The sequence below is a fragment of the Xyrauchen texanus genome, chromosome 32 (assembly GCF_025860055.1).
Source record: "Xyrauchen texanus isolate HMW12.3.18 chromosome 32, RBS_HiC_50CHRs, whole genome shotgun sequence".
Taxonomy (NCBI): domain Eukaryota; kingdom Metazoa; phylum Chordata; class Actinopteri; order Cypriniformes; family Catostomidae; genus Xyrauchen; species Xyrauchen texanus.
This window is the reverse complement of record NC_068307.1, coordinates 6,051,497-6,074,538: the sequence shown is the minus strand read 5'-3', so window position 1 is coordinate 6,074,538 and position 23,042 is coordinate 6,051,497. Positions and strand designations below refer to the sequence as shown.

General features: G+C 37.2%; 1 protein-coding gene across 3 annotated transcripts in view; it reads left to right on the top strand.

Annotated features, from left to right (window-relative positions):
* LOC127626045 (fibulin-2-like) overlaps window positions 1-23,042 on the top strand; it is a 79,821-nt gene that overhangs the window by 41,425 nt on the left and 15,354 nt on the right. For 2 of the 3 annotated variants that reach the window (XM_052101568.1, XM_052101569.1), the window contains 5 exons: window positions 1,285-1,491; window positions 5,912-6,022; window positions 10,329-10,430; window positions 17,529-17,669; window positions 21,764-21,898. In XM_052101568.1, the coding sequence (XP_051957528.1) occupies window positions 1,285-1,491; window positions 5,912-6,022; window positions 10,329-10,430; window positions 17,529-17,669; window positions 21,764-21,898 (696 nt within the window). The remainder of the gene's footprint in view (window positions 1-1,284; window positions 1,492-5,911; window positions 6,023-10,328; window positions 10,431-17,528; window positions 17,670-21,763; window positions 21,899-23,042) is intronic. The other variant, XM_052101570.1, reaches the window with a different exon arrangement.

The window sequence follows — 23,042 nt, the reverse complement described above, 5'->3', positions numbered from 1 at the left end:
AGTTGATGGAGATTTGTGGGATGCACATCCAGGGCACGAAGCTCCCGTTCCACCACATCCCAAAGATGCTCTATTGGGTTGAGCTCTGGTGACTGTGGGGGCCATTTTAGTACAGTGAACTCATTGTCATGTTCAAGAAACCAATTTGAAATGATTCGAGCTTTGTGACATGGTGCATTATCCTGCTGGAAGTAGCCATCAGAGGATGGGTACATGGTGGCCATAAAGGGATGGACATGGTCGGAAACAATGCTCATGTAGGCCGTGGCATTTAAACGATACCCAGTTGGCACTAAGGGGCCTAAAGTGTGCCAAGAAAACATCCCCCACACCATTACACCACCACCACCAGCCTGCACAGTGGTAACAAGGCATGATGGATCCATGATCTCATTCTGTTTACGCCAAATTCTGACTCTACCATCTGAATGTCTCAACAGAAATCGAGACTCATCAGACCAGGCAACATTTTTCCAGTCTTCAACTGTCCAATTTTGGTGAGCTCTTGCAAATTGTAGCCTCTTTTTCCTATTTGTAGTGGAGATGAGTGGTACCGGTGGGGTCTTCTGCTGTTGTAGCCCATCCGCCTCAAGGTTGTGCGTGTTGTGGCTTCACAAATGCTTTGCTGCATACCTCGGTTGTAATGAGTGGTTATTTCAGGCAAAGTTGCTCTTCTATCAGCTTGAATCAGTCAGCCCATTGTCCTCTGACCTCTAGCATCAACAAGGCATTTTCAGCCCACAGGACTGCCGCGATACTGGATGTTTTTCCTTTTCACACCATTCTTTGTAAACCTTAGAAATGGTTGTGCGTGAAAATCCCAGTAACTGAGCAGATTGTGAAATACTCAGACTGGCCCGTCTGGCACCAACAACCATGCCACGCTCAAAATTGCTTAAATCACCTTTCTTTCCCATTCTGACATTCAGTTTGGAGTTCAGGAGAGTGTCTTGACCAGGATCACACCCCTAAAGGCATTGAAGCAACTGCCATGTGATTGGTTGATTAGATAATTGCATTAATGAGAAATTGAAATTGAATATATATATATATATATATATATATATATATATATATATATATATATATATATATATATATACTGTATATATAAACTTTACCATAAAATTTTACAACCCAAAATAATTCCTTCAAATGGGCCTACAAATAGATTTCTGTGTTAAGGTCTGCAAGTCCATTAAAATATGAGATCATTTGACCTGGCACAGTTAGATAAAAAAATAACAATCAAAATGTGATTTTACTCTCTTTCCCTTTCCTCAGTTTCAGACAGTCATTTCCCAAAGCAAGCACTGTCTGTTGGAGATGTGGATCATGCAGCAAATTCACTAGAGGATCAGGAGCATGATGACAGGTGTCAGAGGTCCCCAGCGCTCTGCCATCACACCTGCATCAACACTCGTGACTCTTACATGTGTGGCTGTCACCCTGGATACACACTCCTGCAGGATGCACACACCTGTGTAGCAGGTACCAGCCCTCTCTTTTTGTTGTGGAAGCACAAATACAGGAAATCCTGCTTCATAAATAGGTTCTATTCCATTTATAAAGTATCTGTTTAGGAACATACTAATATATACATTTTTGATAATAAGACAATTATTTGTTTAGTGTTTCTTCAGCTTTCTTTTGTAATATGAAGGCCTCATTAAAACTGACTTGGGAAATTTGTACTGGGCCTTCATCATTTATTTTTGGTACTTTTTAAATTCCATTTATGTATAGACCCAGATTTTCAAGATTAAACTATGGAAATCCACTATAAAACTACAAATTATTATATGTTAAAAACAATAATCTAAACAATGAATCAAGTAAACATAAACCAATTCAATATTTATAGAGTGAAAATTATTTCTATCAATTGGTCAAAAGTCCAACCTACGTCTCAAAGTTGTGGCACAATTTTTCCACAGTTAAATATTTTGCCCGTATTAAAGTTTTTTCAAAAGTTAGTGCACTTGTTAACCAAGTCGACAAAATCGTCAGTGATGCGCATGCTTGAAATGAAATATGAGACAACTGATGTTTGAAGAAAACAAAGAAAATGTAAATATCACTTGTGAGCAGAATATTTGTATTGGGATTTATTTCCAATCAAGCTGTGATTTTACCAAATATTGCAAAAAGTGCAAATTTGTTTATAATTGTGTGTATTTAGGACACATTAAATGTTTGCTGTGAAGTTAACCTTAACAAGACAAAGAGTCTGCAATTTGTATTATTTTTAAACATTAAAAATGTAATTATTTCCAACACAGAATTTTATTAAGCACAATACAGAATTTTGTTAATTAAATATCTACAGATACGGAGTCCCAATCCGATACTTGTATTTGCCTAGATAATAGAGCTGCAGACTGTTTTTTTTTGTTTGTTTACAAAAATAACTAAGTAAACAAAGTAACTAAAATATGTCTTCAGCTTAATGCATTTAACTTAGTGCAGCTAGCATTTTTATAAACTCACATATAAAATCATACTTAGAATGGTGTAATAGCTTATTTTAACTTTAATATTCAGGTACAAAAATAAATCTCATATCCAATGAGTTCTGTATGGATGAATAGAAATCTTACATACACTTAAAAATGGTGAAAACAGCTTGACTTGAATACTCACAACAAAAAATGTATTCTATAAAAATGAATTAAACATTTTGCAATTCCACTTAAAAGTGGCGGAAACAGTAACAATTGAACAGACCCAAGTTCAACAATATTGAAACAGTTATTAATAGTTATGTTGTCAATATCAAAATACCATTGTGACATACTGACAACCAGTAAAAACCATGAAAGCATCACACACCGCAGATATACATTCAAAAATAAGAAAAATATATTCATAACAAGCTCTAAAACTGCTCCAGTGAGAAATCATTAATATCTATGGTCTGTTTACTGTCTGTGAGTTTTGCTGTAACACAGATCACTAATTATTAAGCAAATGCATGAAGACATGGTGTCGTTATTGAAGGTTAAACAGTTATATTTATTATCAGTTTTATTGCGACCAACAGTAATCTGATTTAAATTGGGATGAGTGACTGATGAGATGTTGAGAGCACCTGAAGAGTGCACGTCTTTGATTGACACAGAGAATGCTCATGTTAAAGAAAGTAAAGCTAAAAGCGCTCATGATTGCTCAAACAGTCTCTATCACATCATGTATCATGTATTTGTTGTTTAATTTGTTTTTAAACCTGTTAGCAGTCTCTATATCCTCTTCCTGTTCACTGTGCAACGAGTCTGAATAACTACCGTAACGACTTTAGAAAATGGGCAAATTAATATTCATACACATGTAATGCTTACACATTTTTAAAAACAAACCGGCATATTCATCTCAATTACATCATGTCTGAAAGTTTCAATTTGTGAATGCTTTGGATTGCCAATAACTCACCCTCCAGAGGTCATTCTGTCATGCTTCAAGGGCTGAGAAAGTGCTCATTGATTAGAGGAGCAGTGTACGTGCGATTGCCTGCATGCTGCAAAAAAGATCGGCCCTAAATCTAGGCAAAAAACTGTATAAATCCCCTGTAATGCATGTACATATACTGTTCGACATTGTTAATAAACAAATTAAGTAAACTAGGGAGAGTGTGACATTTATTTAATGAGATCTTTCTTTCAAGAAATCCACAGCGCTAAAAGTGCCCGAAATCGAATATGTTATTTACATTTACATTTATGCATTTGGCAGACGCTTTTATCCAGAGGGACTTACAGTGCACTTATTACAGTGACAATCCCCCCGGAGCAACCTGGAGTTAAGTGCCTTGCACAAGGACACAATGGTGGTGGCTGTGGGGATCGAACCTGTGACCTTCTGATTACCAGATTACCAGTTATGTGCTTTAGACCACTACATCACCACCACTCCATAACCAATAACTGAAAGTTATGGCCGATAACTGATGTGATAGTGATATTATGAATCTATACCCTTTTACCTGTTTTTAACAATGTAAAGCAATGTGCGGCAGAAAGGATGGATATATTTTAGTACTTTTAAACCCTGGCATAGAAAACAATATAGCTACTGGTTGAACTGAAAATGATGGTCTGTTATTGTCTACTCCCAATATTGGCTTAATCAGTGTGATACCAAAAATTACATGCAAAAATTTGGCTGATACCGTAAAGTAGGTAAAGTTGTCACATTTTCTGCACTGACTTTGAGGGTACATCTGCAGACTTTTGTGGGATGGAATAAAAAAAAAAAAAAAAAAAAAGTAAATGTGTAAAATGGAGATTGGACTACAACCATCTTATTAGTAGCTAATAGAATACGCATATTAGCTAAATATATTAGATTCTATGTCGATAAGGTCATATCACGCATCCCTCGTTCTGTGTGCTTTTTCTAAAGGAGGTGAGTACAGAACAATTTTGAGAGAATATGTAAAGGTAATGTTTTATAAACATTCTTGAATTAAAATATATGAGTGAGAACAGGGTTTATGTTGTTTATACACCCTCACTGCAGAGAACTGCATCTGCATACAGTGCAGCATATGCAACCCTCATGTTTATTCACGCAACACACACAGTATCAGTTCTGCATTAAACAGAGGAATTAGTCTTCATACCTGCTTGGCTTACTGAAATGATTTAAATTCAGCTCAAATAACACTGTGTATACAAAGAGTTTGTAATGCACTTGCTTGCGTGCCTATGCATAAATCCAACAAGACAAAGTTTTATGATGAGCCAGTGAGCCAAACTTCCTGATATATTTTTTTATTTTTTATTTTATACTTTTGAATTCATAACCTGTTGATGTGCATGCACCCCCAATCTGATGTCACTTTGCTTAAATTAGTTCACATTTACTATATAGTCTAGTCAAAAAAAGTTACTAATGTTGACAAATTATACAGATCAACAGGAACCACATGACTAATATTTATTCATTAAAGCTGAAGGATGTAATTTCTCCTCCACTCTCTGCGCAAAAATAAACAGCTTTCTGGAATACTTTCTCCATCTGGCATTGGTCGAAAAAATGTATAGTCCCACCTGAAACTCACTATTGCTGTGTTGGGCTGGCCAGGATGCTCAAACAAACAGAGCAATGTTTTGATCACGCCACATTGTTTACAGTTTTTGGGAAAAATCTACCTATGAATGGCTTATATTTGACTGAGCATATTAAGCGGGAATAGGAGAAAGTATTTTAATATACATAAATCAGCTTTAGAAAGCCTACCTGATGCACTGAGCTAAAATACAGTCATAATTGCTTTTCAGCATTATCCAATTTTTCATTTTGAAACTCTAGAGGAAATTTAACAAGACTCTGGTGATGGGTATACTAGCTGATATGAGCAGACAATCTTTGTTTTGCCTGATTAATTTCAGTTTCTACTTATTTGTTCCGTTCCCTTGGATATATGGCCAAAAAACTAACATTGCCACTGAATGTGCAGTATTGTTTTTGTGTCCCTGGTGTCATGTAAGTATTGAAAGCGCTAGTGTTGGCTCTAATGAGTAAGCGATTCCTGAGTAAAACTGTTGATATTTGAACTCAACAGCCAAACAAACACACCCCTCCCTTCAGTGTTCCTTCAGAATATCATGCACGCTGGAATAGTGTTATGTGGATTGGTCGGATCCACTTTGTTTATTTTACCATTTTCAGAGCCAGGGCTGTTTTCAAACACCAGATTTTTTTCCAGTGCACACACAGAGTGGACAGCTAGTGGACCGGGAAGAGATATTCACGGAATTTCACAAAAAGTGCATTGGATTAATATGACTTTATCTTTAAATGTTGCAGAGAAACTCTCAATCAAATGCAGTTACCAAAAATATTATGTGACAGGAGGCCAGATAAAAAGTATGAATCCTCAATGTGAATGTCATTCATTTTCCTCACACAGAGAACCAAGAGGAAGACAACAGAGTCAGTGAGGAAGACAGACTGACCTCAATAACCCCAGCAAGACAAGAAACTACCACTCAAATCCCAGTGTTACGTAATCCATGCGCAGGTATGTAATGTCAGAATCAGAATGAGCTTTATTGTTAAGTGTGCTCATGTGCACAAGGAGTTTTGTGTGGAATGTAAACAAATGGCTCTCTGGAATACTTGATTTTGATAATTGAAAATCATTCTGCAGGCTCAAATTCTCACATCTAAATTTTTTTAAATCAAAACATGTCCAGATTATGTCCATTTATTAAATTGTTTATAGCTATTTAATAGTTGGATAATATACAATAAACCCAATATAGGGTGATACAAGACCCCTTTGCTTGTTGGGGCTAATGAAAGGGATAATCTACAGTCAGGTATTCTGGGACTACAGTAGAAAAAGGACATACACTATAAACTATACCAATTTATAAACATCAATTTAAAATATCGACCACTGTCCTGCACGTCCACGTATATGTGCTTAAGTACAGATACACTGGGGGAATCCCAGAGTTTGAAGTAAGAGGGAAACCCCACTATTGCAATGCAATTTGGCTGTAGGTTTTCAATGGAAAGTTAAGGAAACAAACACAGTAATGACTTAAAGCAAAGTAACAGAGAAAAAAATAGTGAAGTCTTCCACAGATGCCAAGTTTGTTATTTAAAATTACGTTTCTGCGGAGAAAGCAGAAAATGCTGTGCAAACTGTAACGCTGCTTTTGAGTCTTAAGCAGCTTTCTGACAATAAACAGCTTTCTGGTGTCCATGTAAATGAGCTCATTGATCATCTGACTGCTCATTATCCCACATATTACACAACTACTTGCCAATTAAATAAAGGAATGGACTTTAAATATTGATTTGAGTTCTGTTGGTGTTTATATTGCAAAAATGAATGTCTGAACACCATTATCCTGCTTTTTACATGGCTGCTTAAAATGTGCTTATCAAATAAACAAATAAATGGGCATGAAATAATTATTTGAGAAGAAATTGTGTTATTATGTGAGAACAAAGAGACCGTGGAAACTCCAGAAACAGCAAAATACCATCTCCAGTTTGCTTCAGAGTTCTGTTGGTGTTTATATTGCAAACATGACCATTTTGACTGCTCATTATCATTATTACATGACTACTTGCCAACAATTTTAATAAATGGACATTAAATATTTATTTGTGCTGAAATAATTTTATTAGCTTGTAGAGATCGCAGAGTAAAATGAGATGTAGGAATTATGACTTGCAATATCTGGATGACCGGTCTAATATCACTTTATCCCTGGATGTGCACTCATTATTTATAAATATCAGACCACTGGATGGTGCGACCAGCCAATTAGAATAGAGTGTTCCAGAGATTCATGTAATAATTTGTGTTAATAACCAGCTGACTGTACATTATCTCTTGCAATCTGGTACTAAAAAGGATCTCTATCTTTGAAAAGCACTGTAAAGTGCTTAGCTTCTCTATAGTAATTGCATAGCTTGCAAATACATATACAAGATTCCTGTTATTTATTTACATATTCTCTCCATATAAATTTTCATTATTAAACTGCAATCCCAACATACTTGCATTCATTCTTAAACATGCCACATGCAATATGCCTTACAGTGGCTATCCTACAGAACACAACCCTCAATTTCCTAAACCTCTCAGCAGCTTATGAGGCTGATACCCATTGGACATTCCCCTAAATACACAGAGATCCCCCAAACATCTGCCAGGTCACATCCCTCCAACAACACACTATCCCATCCATACATCTTCATTTTAGGCAAAGCTGCAAAATCCATATTCCATATCATCTTCCACAGAGAAAGTCTCCACATCCTCCCTATTAAGAGCTGGAGTGAATATCTGGCAGTCACGGATAACAGTTAATATGGGCTTACATCCAAAGGCAAAATAATGTGCAAATGTGTTTGCGGTTGGAGGAACTCAAAGTCCTCTGTTTGAAATGAAGTGATGTTATTAAGCAGCCGATCTGTAAGTTTTGTCTTTGCATAATCTTTTGATGTACATATAACGTCCTTATATTAATATGTCATTTCAATAATCTGTAATACCCTGGCACCATAATATCTAGATCTAAAGCCCTGCACACTGGCTATTCAGTGGGCCCCAAAACTTACTGCTTTGGACAATTTGGACACTTAAGTCAAACTTATCAAACAAGTAAATACAGGGTTCCCACAGTCATATAATGCCTAGAAATATCAAGACATTTTTAAATAGTCTGGAAAAGTCATGGAAATTAACAAAAATGTTAAAAGTTATGGAAATTTCTATAGAAGTTTTTTCTTGTTACGCTTTGCTCTAAAATATTTAATGAGCTAAAAATTGCTTTTGGTTAGACCTTGTGTGGAGGAACTTGCTCGTGTGAAGCTCCTGTTCTACCCGCTCCAGACAAGACTCGAACTGACGTCTCCAGTGTGGGAGGCGTGTGCGCTAACAAGGAGGCTAAAGGCTACAGCCCCTAGCATCAGTCGCTAGTGCACCTCTTGAGGTCAGGAGAGTGAAGTTTATACACATTGCACAGCTATCTATCAGTTGGTGCCCTTTACACTCACCCCCCTAAACCTCACTCCCATCTGAGTCACGGCACCATTGTGACTCTCCTGTTCTACCTGCTCCTTACAGGACTCAAACTGGTGTCTCTGGCATGTGAGGCGGGTGCACTAACAAGGAGGCTAAAGGCTACAGCCTCTAGCGTCAGTCGCTAGTGCACCTCTTGAGGTTAGGAGAGTGAGGTGTATACACATTCCATAGCTATCAGCTATCTATCAGCTGGCCACCATTATAATCACCCCCCTAAACCTCACTCCCATATGGGTCACGGCACCATTGTCATGTTCCTGTTCTACCCGCTCCGTACGGGACTCAAACAGCGTCTCCTGTGTGAGAGGCGGTTGCGCTAACAAGGAGGCTAAAGCTTACAGCCCCTAGCATCAGTCGCTAGTGCACCTCTTGAGGTCAGGAGAGTGAGATTTATACACATTGCACTGCTATCTATCAGCTGGCCACCATTATACTCACCCCTATCCAGGTCACGGCACCATTGTCACGCTCCTGTTCTACCCGCTCCGTACAGGACTCAAACCAGCATCTCCAGTGTGGGAGGTGGTTGCGCGAACAAGGAGCTACAGCCCCTAGCATCAGTCGCTAGTGCTCCTCTTGAGGTCAGGTTTGTGAGGTTTATAAACATTGCACAGCTATCTATCAGCTGGCTCCCGTTTCACTCGCAAGCCATATCGATGTTCGATTTGTGAGTTAATCATTCTTTTGAGAAGGTTGATTTCAGTAAATTGTTTGATATGGTTCAGAAATAGGTTTAAATTAATTAATAGCAAATTAGCCAGAAGATAATTAAAAAAAAATTGGTTTCTACAAATCAAAAAAGACTGGAAGTTTCATGCAAATTCATTGGTCAAAAAAGGTGGGAACCCTGTAAATATCAAACCAAGTTGCATCTACAATGATATGCTAGACCTTTTCACAGAATAAACTTTATTTAGCCATTTTTTGCATTGACTTTTTACCTAAGGTGATGTTTAGTGGATGTATGAAGTCAGTTTCCCTCAAGTTTACACATGTGTCCGAGCAGAGTAACCACAGTTGTAGTTCATTACATTATCTACGGACATGTTCCACTAAGTTTGATCAGAATGTTCCCAGATAATTTATATTTTTTAACAGTATATACATTTTTTTTTTATTTGAAATCTAACAAACTGCTGGCTTTTACTTTATTTCTCCAACATTTGTCACCCGCAACGTGTCTGGAGCATGTACTCTAGCCTGACATTGCCATCCGCTTCATGATCTCTCAGAAATTGTAATTTTTACGACGTGGAAGCATTCGCCAGTTAACAGCTAACAGAAGTGACACTTCAGATGCATGCAATCTGTTGCCGCTAACTTTAGCGCATTAGCCAACCTAAGTTTAACACTTGTATCTCAAACAACGTACATATTCACACAGTGTGGGGTTATGGTAAAGCATTCAACAGACATTTGTGAGGTGCTGTCTTCACTGAAGTTTCGCTAGTTGCAAAATTCACCATTAATTACAATTGTTTTGTCAGAACAGCAACACAGCCAGGTAGCTCAGCCCCTTACGCAACGCACGGTAAGCCACGGGTGGTGAGTGCATGAAGTGAACAATATTCCACACAGTTTGAATAGTACATTATCCGGGTACTCCTGGTACACTTCCTTATGTTGTATTTTCAGTGTAAACATATAAATGGCGTAGAATAGTGCAGATGTAAGTGATTTTTGCCTTGGTAAGCACCCCTAATTAACCTGTAATGTGTAAGTAAGAAGTGTGGTACATGCAGAGTTGTACTACAGTAAACTCCTTCACTCTCTGCAGGTAATGGTCTGTGCTCTCAGCAATGTTCTGTGATCAGAGGACTCGCCCAATGCTCCTGTTTTCCAGGATACTCTCTGATGGCCAACGGACACACATGTGAAGGTAAAGTGAAACTTTTGACCAACTTCCTGAGTTTCCTGCCTGCTCTCTGTTTGTACAATTTGCCAAACACTAAGTAGTCTAAAGCTACACTCAAACATGCATTCCCTTCTCTGTGGAGCATGTCACAATTGTCAAGAAAAACTGATAAAACAAGTTGTAATTGAGTCACTCATGTACGTCAATTTTTCCCACAAGATTATATCAAGAGATTTTTCATGTCTTGAACTCACTTTATAATCTTACCTGAGGATTTTGCTTCCTTCAGCTTCAACGATCCATGACTAATTACACCTGTTCAACCCTTACAGCAATAATAAACAGCGACCTCAGCTCTGGGTTCGACATTTCCGCTGTTTTACCATACATCTTCCTGTCTGATCTGACACTTTTACTGTGCGTTTATTTACCATAATAAGTGTAGCAGTAGATATTCTGTATTTCAATGTCTTTCTATTCCATATCCTAAACTTGGCATGGAGGGCGCTAATAAAATAGCCATGCACAGCTGTTGCAGACTATAAACTGACCCAAAAACATTATTTTGATAGTGGTAGCATAACGGTGCAGATTTCGTTACGTAATTTATACCACCTGTGCGTTGACTTAAATATCTATAGCAAAAATATAGAAGTAACAACCAGTCCTTTGTTCAAAGATCTCACTCTGCACTCAATTTGAAGGAATAGTTCAGCACATAATAAAAATTATGTCACTCTCCTGTTGTCCCAAACCCATATTACTTTCATATAAAAGGCAAAAATTTGTGACTGCTGGTTTCCAAATGACAGCAGTTGATAGTGACTCACTTTAAAGCACTAAAAACAACTCAAGTGTCATAGTAGTAATCCACGTGACTTGTACATAATTTTGCGAGTCGTTTTAAGGCATATAATCACGTTGTATGATGAACAAACTAAAATGAAATGATTTCTTTACCTATAAATAACAATTAAATCATTGATCAGCTCATGTAAATTCACTGAGCACTTTATTAGGAACACCTGTAGACCTACTTATTCGTGCGATTATCTTATAAGCCAATGGTGTGGCAGGAGTGCAATGTTTAACATCATGCATATATACGGGTCAGGAGCTTCAGTTAATGTTCACATCAACCATCCGAATGGGCAAAAAATGTGATCTCAGTGATTTGGACCGTGGCATGATTGTTTTTTTTGGTTTGGGTATTTCTGTAACTGCTGATCTCCTGGTATTTTCACGCACAACAGTCTCTAGAGTTACTCAGAATGGTGCCAAAAACAAAAAACATCTAGTGAGCGGCAGTTCTGAGGATGGAAAATGCCTTGTTGATGAGAGAGGTCAACAGAGAATGGCCAGACTGGTTCGAGCAGACCGAAAGGCTACAGTAACTCAGATAACCGCTCTGTACAATTGTAGTGAGCAGAATAGCATCTCAGAATGCACAACACGTCAAACCTTGAGGTGGATGGGCAACAACAGCAGAAGAACATGTCGGGAACTTTATTAGGACCATTGTGTTCCTAATAAAGTGCTCAGTGAGTGTATACAGAGCCCAAATTAAATATGAGGACACGTCAGTAACGTCTAACCTCATTGGTTCTTGTTTCATGACGTTAGATATTATTGAAGTGTCTCCATATTTGATTTGGGCTCTAGCTGTGTTAGCTCGATTTTGTGCATTGTTGCATTCCAAAATAGGTTACAAATACATTCATAAGTGAGTTGCATTTTCACATTTTTGTAAGCATTATAGCATATGTAACATTATTACCATATAGCGTTATTGTCTTCCACTTTCAGTTTTCTATTTCCGTCATGGTGGAAAAACAGCTTGAAGTGAGTCTTGCTAAACAAATTGTTTAAAGTCAACATGTTTATAGCTAGCTTCCCAAATAAAAACACATCATGTTTAAATGGCACAGACATTTGAAGGTAACTCTATCGCCCCACTTTAGGCTTTTGAGTTCACCTTGATTTCAGGAGACAGGATCTGTAAATCATTGCACTTTCTGAGCGTAAAAATTGTTTAATTGTGTATATAATCAAAATCTATTCAGCTGAAAGGGCAGTTTTCACCGTTGAATTATGTCTGTGTTTAAAGAATTATTTAATTCTCTCTCTGTGTCAGTCTCTGTCTTCAAAGTGTTCCCATATGGTTGAATGCGGGTGGGCAGAGACCTTGATTTCGTCTTGGCAGTAACAAAATCAGGCTTGACTGGATTTGCTGTGGAGCCAAAGACTAAGCCACACTCTGGAGGAACCTGGAATGAGGGATTATTTATGAAATGTTTTAGTATCAACTTTCATTGAATTTATGATAGACATTTACAATCCCAAATGTATATTCTCTATGAAGCCCATTGTTCGCCCTGGAGTTTCTCTTGCGTCTTTTTTTTCTTCATAAGCAATTATTCATGTGGTAAACATGACGTTTTATAGATTCATAAAGCCGAAGATGCGTGCAGTTTCACCAAAAAGAAAACCCCATTTGAAAAGACAATAAAATGGTTGATTTATTGAAAGCAAACCTCACTATTAGAAACAACTTGATCTGATCTCACACTAAAAAGCTAATATAACTTTGTGATGGTGTGTATGTGTTACGTGTGTGTGTGTGTGTGTGTGTGTGTGTGTGTGTTTGTCTGAACTAGGGTTGCACAATTGATTGAAATAAAATCGAAATCAGGATATGACTCTATCCAGTCTATATTAAGTTAGAGCATTATTAAATAAATAAATTGATCAATTGTCACACATTATACATACATTTCTGCATATACATGGTGAAATTATTTATTTTTCACATATCCCAGCTAAGCTGGGGTCAGAGTGCAGGGTCAGCCATGATACGGCGCCCCTGGAGCAGATCAAGGGCCCAACAGTGGTGTCTTGGTGGTGTTGGGGCTTGAACCCCTGACCTTCTGGTTAGTAACCAAGAGCCTTAACCGCTGAGCCACCACTGCCCTATTACAGTGTTTTCAGAGCGGTTCTGTGCTCCAACAACTCCATCTCGTGCTTAGAGTAACAGAAGTGCTCAGAGTTCATTTCAGTTTGCTTACTTGCGCCAATCGCTTTATTTAAACTAACGTCGGGTTCACACATCCTCTGCGAGTGGTGCGGTCATGTTGGACGTTCACATTGGATGTGTGCGTCCCTTCCACGAGAAACAGCAGTGCCTCTGTGCAGAAAATAACATTATCTATGGGGTCATAATAAGGTCATAATAAGCAGAGGATATTGCTGCTTCAAAGACAACAGCGGGCAGTCATGAGCAGTTCATCTTTAATAGCACACTTGGTTGTGATTGGTTAATGCTGTGTCTATACGGTACACCTATATACACACAGAATGGCAAAATCTACGGCATTTTATTCTTTCCTTTATTAAGTTTACTTGCATAGAGACATATAAATTGCATATAAAAAGTGTACTATAAGTTCAGTTTGAATAATTTTGATTTGCTTGTGTCTTTTCTAGAATCTCCTGATTATTTTAGCGATGTACTGCACCCAGAGCCGCTGAGCTCAGCGTGAGCCGCGGTGCAAAAATAGACTCAACACCAAAACTATCCGCTCACTGCCACATCATCACATTGAGGCTCACGCTCGCGACTCACGCTTGGAGTGGGAACGGTGAAATCTGTTAATATGGGCGCCGAAACGAAAACGCGCCACTCACGGAGGATATGTGAACCCGGCGTAAACTGGCGTGTCCTGCGTGAAGCGGTTTTTAGTATCGTCTGCGGTAGCAGCATCTCAGTCGCCGCCAGACACAGGTATCATAATAATAACGCGGAAATCAAGATGGGGAATAATTCAAAAATATTGATTAAATGATTGCTGAGCAAACAGCATTAGCAATAGCACCTGTAGATTCCAGAAACATGCGCTCTTCCTCCATTCTCCTGCCATCTGTTTACCTCACGAGAGAGCACGTCGCCCTTATTACACTCCCAGTGGCAACAAGTTTTTTTTTTTTTTTTTTTAAGCGTGGCTGTTTTGTATTGTTAATGTATTATGTTTTGCATGTTTATTGTATATTTTGTATTTTATGTGAAACTTTTATTGCGGCCTTCTTGGCCAGGGCTCCTTCGTAAAAGAGACTTGTTCTCAAAGGATTTCCCTGGATAAATAAGGGTTAAATAAATAAAAATAAAAAAGTGAAAGCAGAACTAATATTACCAAAATCAAAAGGAACTTGCATATAATAAATATATATATATAAATATTTAGATACTATACTATAATGCTTGTTTTTAAGACTTAGAGTAAAGAGTAAAATTGAATATTTTTAGAATGGAAAAACAGGTTCACTGTGAATGGGTACGATATGAATAAGACTTTCTTTGTTTAATTGTTCAATTGGATGAATTGAAATCTGAGAGTTTGGTTCTTTTTAAGAGGACTCAATTGTAAAATCCCCAGTGGCCTTTTGGCAGTTGAACATGTGAAAAACCTTTTTCTTTGTCTATCATGATTGCAGATCAAATCGTGCAGCCCTGGTCTGAACACAGAGCATGTGTTCTTTTCTTCACATGCTCATGAAATACATTATGAGAAGTTATGATTTCCAGGCCTTGAAAAGTCATGGAAATTAATAAAATCATAAAAGTCTTGGAAATGTCTGTTGGTAATATGCCAAAAATGTTTTTTACATTCTTTTGTTGTGGTTATGTTTAGCTCTAAAACAGCTTGACATAGCTTTCTGTGAGGACAGTCTCTATAAAATAACTGGTTTTGGTTAAATTAATCTTGGTTAATGTTAATTACAACATATATACCAATACATTTTTAACATACAAATTTGCATACGTTAACATTGAATAATAGTATATTTATATTTTAAGCATTTTAATATATATAATTATTTGTATTATTATATATTACACTGCCTGGCCCCCCCAAAAATGTCACATACTCTAATATTTTGTTGGACGACTTTAGCTTTGATTAAGGTGTACATTCAGTGAGGCATTGTTTTGACAACATTATGCAACACCACACCATTTATCTCCATCCAGAAATGCATACATTTTTGGCCGAGCTCTTGTATTGACGACGGGAGAGTCGAACCACTCCTTAAAGTCTGCTCCAGCACATCCCAAATAGGGTTAAGGTCAGGACTCTGTGGCGGCCAATTCATGTGTGGAAATGCTTCCTCATGCTCCCTGAACCACTCTTTCACAATTTGAGCATGATGAATCTTGGCATTGTCATCCTGGAATATGCCCGTACCGTCAGGGAAGAAAAAATCCATTGATGGGATAACCTGGTCATTCAGGTAGTCAGCTGACTTCATTTTATTGCCGCATAATGTTGCAGAGCCTAGACTTGACCAAACGAACAACCCCAGATCACAACACTGCCTCCAGAGGCTTGTACAGTGGTTACTATGCATGACAGCCTTTGGAATAGTGTAAATCTGCACTCATCAGACCACATTACCTTTTTCCATTGTCCACAGTCCAATCTTTATGCTCCCTAGCAAATTGAAGCATTTTTTTTTTCTTTTTTCGATTAACCTCACTAATAAGTGGCTTTCTTGTGTCCACACAGCTGTTTAGTCCTAATCCTGTAAATTCTCGTCACATTGTGAGTGTGGAAATGCTCGTGATTTCACTATTAAACATAGCCGTGAGTTCTACTGACGATTTTTTACGATGTGATTTCAAGTGTTTTAGTGATCTACGATCATTCAAGATTTGTTCTGATATCTTCCGTGAAGCTGACGGTTCACCACTATCCTTCCAGGTTTTAATAATGTTGGACAGTTCCTAACCCGATTCCAGGGACCTCCTTAGTTGTTTTTTTTTTTGCTTGATGCAGGCCAATAATTTGCCCCTTCTGTAACACAGTAAATTTAACCGTAAGTGTAGTTCTAGCAGGAAGAGCCCAGGATTCTTCTATCAGGCATCTCATCCAATCACAATACTGCTCTGTTTTAAAAGCCGGTCGGCTGTCTCTCATTGTTCGTATACCTTTGTGTTTTTACCCCCATCCCACTCCATCTCCACCAGTTCAGGTCCCATCCTGGGCGGGGGTAAGCTCCACTCCCCTGTCGTCATCGCCTCTGGCAGGATATGACGGTTCAAGCAGCATCTGAGAGCTAAACCGTAGGATTGGGCATCTTTTCCACGACCATGGGATATGTCTTCCAACATGGTTGTTTAAGAAATGAGAAGCCACACATTGCATCAGTTAGGGTTAAAAGAACTGTTGCCAGCTGAAACATATTAATCACTGCAATAATGATCCAATCATAGGCTGTTAAGTATCTGCTTATTTAAATCCAAATAGCAACTTTTTATTCATGGGCCAGGCAGTGTATCGATTGACAGTCTTAACATTCACATGAACAAATATGACTAAATGTTCTCCATATTATCATTAATTGTTAGTTCATGATACCTAATGCACAAATGTTATTACACGGCACTTGGGAATACTCGATTCTGGTCAATCACGCCATCCAGACGCCTGATATTTTGGAATAATGACCACAAATATATTGCAAGTCATTTTTCCTTCTTATCATAGTAAGCTAATCAAATACTTTCAACTCAAATCAATATTTCATGACCATTTTTTTTATTTTATTTTTAATTAGTCATGTAATAAGCAACATAATGAGCAGTCAGGAAGTCATTTTCTCAATATAAACACCTTGAAATCAGTTTTTCCTGGAGACTCCGTTGTCTTTCTTCTAACATAACATAATTTCAACTCAAATTAATATATAATGTCCATTTAATTATTGATTTGGTATGTACCTGTGCAATACACTATATAATCTACAGTCATTATCATAAAATAAACCACTTTTAGGGTGATACAAGATCACCACGATTCATGTCGTGGCCCAGACCACCCTGTCTGGGTTTATTTTACATTTATGCATTTGGCAGACGCTTTTTTCCAAAGCAACTTATGATAGATTAGATTATTCCTTACATAACGTACAGAACCTTATTATTGTAATGTTTTACCAAGTAATTTTATAAGTCCTTCAGTAATCATGAATGACTGGAAAGATAATGGAAAAGTAATGAAAGTTCATTGGTGAAAAAGGTGTGGGAACACTGTTTCCAACTGCACTCATCTGTTATGTGTGCCGTAGATGTGAATGAGTGCACAGGCGGCAGACACAACTGCTCCCTGGAAGAGGTGTGTATGAACCGAGAGGGCTCCTACCAGTGTGTGCCACTGAATGAGATGTGCGATGAGGGCTTTATTCACAACCAAAATAGAGACTGTGTGGGTAAGAGGTTTCAACCAGCGACGGCCACTGGCATGCACTTTTAACCAGCTCACATGCATGTGGTTGTGTTTTGGGTATCAAGTTTGCTCAGGCTTCTCACCAGAAGCTGTGGGGCCTGGCCGAATTAGTTTTGCATTCCTTCAGACATAACCAAAACATAGCATTAGTGATAAGCTTACAAAAATGTCTCAAGCTATTACAAAACAGTTTTGATTCTTGAGGTAGTTAATGGGACCCTTGGAAGGGTCTCTAAATCAAATAGCAGACAAGCTTTGTAGGAGCTTGATGGAAAATTATGGCATTGACTTTGAAAATGTTACTTCGTTTTAGAGAGGTTTTTTTATGTTTCAGGTTTGAACTTAATGCATGAAAAACATATATGGGTGTTTCTTTGACTTCTTGCACTTTTAGCCCTGTGAATGTAACACTTTTCTTTTTTGCACACTTTTACTATTTTATTTGTCTATGAACAATGTGCAACAGTGTTTGTACAAGCATCACACTAGATTTATGTCATTTTACATTTTATGTCAAGTACACTAACTTTGAAAGAACTTTTTCCCCACAACTGATATCATTTTACTCTTTTAGATTATCATAGTTTTAAATATGTAATCATTTGTATTTTTATAATGGATTTTCATCATTTAATATTGAAAGTCTGGGTCTGGGACGAGGCTAAAACTTTTAGAACATTTGTAAAGTACTAAAAATAATTTATAAATGCCTGGTAAAATTATTCTAGGCCAGTTTTAATTCATTTAAAAAAAAAATAGGAAAAAAGTTCAAATCGGTTTGTTTTAATAAAAATCATCCCCTGGGACATGAAATTGCCTGAAGTTGAAGAAACACTCACTCCTTAATGCAATATTTAAAGACCCCATTAAGTTTTCTTTCCTGTAGTCAGTGCTGGGTAGTTATGGATTGCATGTAATCTGGATTATGTAATCAAATTACACAAAAACCAAGTACTTGTAATTAGATTAAATTACATTTTATAATACTTGTAATCAGATTACAGTTTATTTTTATGGATTACACAATTACATATTAGTCAAGCAAAAGCAGTAATTTTTTCAAAATTAATGATCCCTCGAATTCTTATTTTCAAATATTTCAAATTTTTCATTCCAATTCCATTCCAAAATTGCCAGAGTAAGAACATTTTAAGTGGCTTTTTTATTTCTCTCAGAAACCGAAATATACGTAGTAAAACACAAAAATATAAATTTGAATTCCCTTGATCAATTTTGTAAATTTTTTACTTTACATTTAAGCAAAACATTGTTAAAATGATACAAGCTTATCCTACTCAGGTAACAAGAATGATGTCAAAAGTAATCCAAAAGCTATCAGATTGGATTACTTTAAAAGTGTAATCCAAGAGATTTTGTTAATGACTATAATTTAAGTAATGTAATTTGTAATTATTGCCCGATTACAATTCAGAAGTAATCCCAGCTCTGCTTGTAGTGCTGATGTATTTCGAAATGAGAACTTGGGGCGGGATATATCAGTGGGCTTATACATTTTTTTTAAATAGCCAATAGCCTTTAGTTTACATCACAGCCATGAACATGATTTGCTACTTACTATGCTAGTTAGAAATAGTTGGTATTTGGGGGAGGAAAGTTCTCATTCTAGAATGCATTTGATTGGACAAAATGAGTGAGTGCAAGATGAGTCATCAATATTTTTTATCCATTTCCCTGGAAGAGAAAGATTTTAAATTTGAAATGGGTGTCATACGTTTCTGCTAAAATTTAAGGTAACGCTGTCTATGAAGCCCATATTTATAATGCACTGAGAAGGCATAATACATGCATTATACTGCATTCATAATGTTTCATAATACACCTTATAGTAAGTTATAACTTCTCATAAATAATCATAACTAAATGTATAATACATTATAATACTTAAATATTCATAGTTATACCTTAGAGTATAATGCATTATAACACAAGCTACATCCAATTTGAATGCAGCATAAGTTTATTGTATAAGTACTGTCATGCAAAACCAGCAGTGTAAACAGTCTAAAGGCTTTATTACGTGATCATATAAGTGGTCTTTGCCTGTTTAAGTAAAGTTACAAAAGCAAAATGTTCTTAGAAACTGCTATAAACGTTTAACTTACAATACATTACATGTCAACTTATATAATAGAAGTCTTCAAATAAGATGCACAAACATTGACGTTCATTGAATGGAGTGTAGTATAGAATCAGTTAGATTTTTTTTTTTGCTTGGGTGTGTTTTCATACCTCATTTCTCAAATGAGTGTTCCTGATATATTTTATATTTATAAGTGTTTTTCTTAATGTGTGTTATTTTGTATTTTGTGCATGTGTAATGCATATAACTTCCAGCATGACTTGCAATGTCTCATAACCAATTAAAAATATCATATTGATGTTTATAAGACATTGCTTTTGTCACTTTACTTAAAGCATACCTATTATATAGATTACAAATATACTGTATAGTGTATACTGTATATAAGTAAAAAAGTATATCTTCTGCAGATAAAATTTAATGTTACTTGTGTTATAATGCATTATACATATATATAAGGTATAACTACAAATAAGTAGTATAATGCATTATAATTGTGGTTACTATTATATATGAGAAGTAATAACATATTCTAAGGTGTATTATGAGGCATTACTAATGCATTAATATGCCTTTACAATGCATTATAAATATGGGCTTCACAGAAATTGTTACCAAAGTTAATTTTGGTGGTCTTGAATCCTTGCAAATTAACTTGTTCAACTTGCTGTTCTACAAAAGTATATGTGTGTGCAGTGACATGCACAGAATGGGGGCTACAGTGGTACAAGCCCCTGCCCCTTTCGTTCATAAATCTAAAGGTGACCTTCACAAACTTGGATGGTCATCATCATTACCAATTATAGCATTACTACTGATGTGAAGTCCACAGCCCGTAATCCTCATCGCTTGCACTGCAGTCATGTCACTTTGTGCTAACCCACTCCCATTTGCCTCCAGTCTGCAGAAATGCATTATTCATCTAATGCATGCCCTATAATGCATTTCAGATTACCATATTTTGAAGGCAATTCACCATATTGTTAAGATAAAGCATATTTTTAAATAAGCGCCCACGGCTTATGTATGTTTATGAGGCAGCTTGTTGACACTTTCGTGCCGGATCGTAGTGCAAAAGAGTGCCAGAGCTGCTTTCAGCGTGCCTGTTGGGGATAAACAATGTGTACATTTCAAAGAGAGTGCTGTCAGTAGTTTTCGATCCGACTACCAAGGGAACTACACTTAAGGCTGCACCATTGCCCCAACCTCAAGTATGAGGTTGGGGCAACAATAAGTATGAATATTGTTGACTGTATGACTTTTACAGTCCTTTTCGATTATTGCTTCACAGATTAAACTATATGATCCCATTGAGATCTTGGGTAAAAGCCATGGCACACTGTGCAACTTTATTTCCTGCTGTATGAACTCATTGTAGCCAAAACATTGGTGTCAGTCGTTCCAGTTCTCAAAATCTAATGGACAGTACTTCCTTCTAGAAATGCAAATCTATTCGGTCTAAAAATGTGTTCAAAATCATTGTTCTCTATGGTGTTTCCAGCCATTGTGTGGAACACAGATAAAGTACCATGTGCTATTTTCTCTGTCCTAATTTCCTAATGCATTGTAGCCAGCAGAAAGCACAAACATTTCCACCTTGTCCCCCAAAATTATTTACTCTGGCAATAACATGACAGATTGAATCCTTTTCTTGGCCAGCAAATCTGCCATTGTCTAAGCCTGAAGTAATTATCCTCTCCTCTCTCTGGGCTGCGTCGCTTTTCAACCTTGTTTAGACTTTTTCAACATTGCCCAGAGTTATTGTCTTCAATAAATCTAGCATACTGCAATCTTGACTCTTCATCGGCGCCCCAGAACATTTATGTAAACTGTTGAACATTACATGAAGACGAATGCTTGACATGAGTCATGCTTACAAAGAAACACAACGCCACCCAGCCTGTTAATGGTTGTTTATAGGACTCCGCCGTCTCATCAAAATATACTATACTATCACTTGTTCTTTTGCTTTACAGATGTGAATGAGTGTTTGACGGACACACACACCTGCCAGACGGATGAGCAATGTGTGAACACAGTGGGAGCATTTATGTGTGAGAGGAAGATCTCATGTCCGAGCGGCTACCAGCAGAGGAATGGAGTATGTGAAGGTAAGTTAAGAGCTATGTTTTTACACACACACACACACACACACACACACACACACACACACACACACACATGTTGTGTTTCCATGTTTTATGGGGACTTTCCATAGACATAATGGTTTTTATACTGTACAAACTTTATATTCTATCCCCTAAACCTAACCCTACCCCTAAACCTAACCCTCACAGAAAACTTTCTGCATTTTTACATTTTCAAAAAACATAATTTAGTATGATTTATAAGCTGTTTTCCTCATGGGGACCGACAAAATGTCCCCACAAGGTCAAAAATTCGGGTTTTACTATCCTTATGGGGACATTTGGTCCCCACAAAGTGATAAATACACGCTCACACACACACACACACACACACACACACACACACACACACACACACACAGAGTGCAACAGAACCTATACAACATTAACACAGGACTCCAGACTAAAATTTACTATGACTGAGTAGCAAAATGGCTGTCTTTATTTGCCAAATAACAGAATTGCTCAATTAGAAGCTAAATAAAAAGCCAAAGTATGGAACGACAGCTGATATTGTATATACACTCACTGAGCACTTTATAAGGGTACACCTGTACACCTACATATTTGTGTGATTATCTAATCAGCCAATCATGTTGCAGCAGTGCAATGCATAAAATCATGCAGATACGGGTCAGGAGCTTCAGTTAATGTTCAAATCAACCATTAGAATGGAGAAAAAATATGATCTCAGTGATTTTGACCATGGCATGATTGTTGGTGCTGGATGGGTTTTGGGTTTGAGTATTTCTGTATCTGCTGATCTCCTGGGATTTTCACACACAACAGTCTCTAGAATTTACTCAGAATGGTGCCAAAAACCAAAAAACATCCAATGAGTGGCAGTTCTGTGGGCGGAAACGCCTTGTTGATGAGAGAGGTCAACAGAGAATGGCCAGACTGGTTCAAGCTGACAGAAAGGCTACAGTAACTCAGATAACCACACAGTATAATTGTACTGAGCAGAATAGCATCGACTGCACGACATTACGTCAAAACTTGGAGGCAGATTGGCTATAACATCAGAAGACCACACTGGATACTTTATCAGGACAGTGTTCCTGTGACTGTAAATTAGATTTTTGCATATATTCGATTTTTAAATACT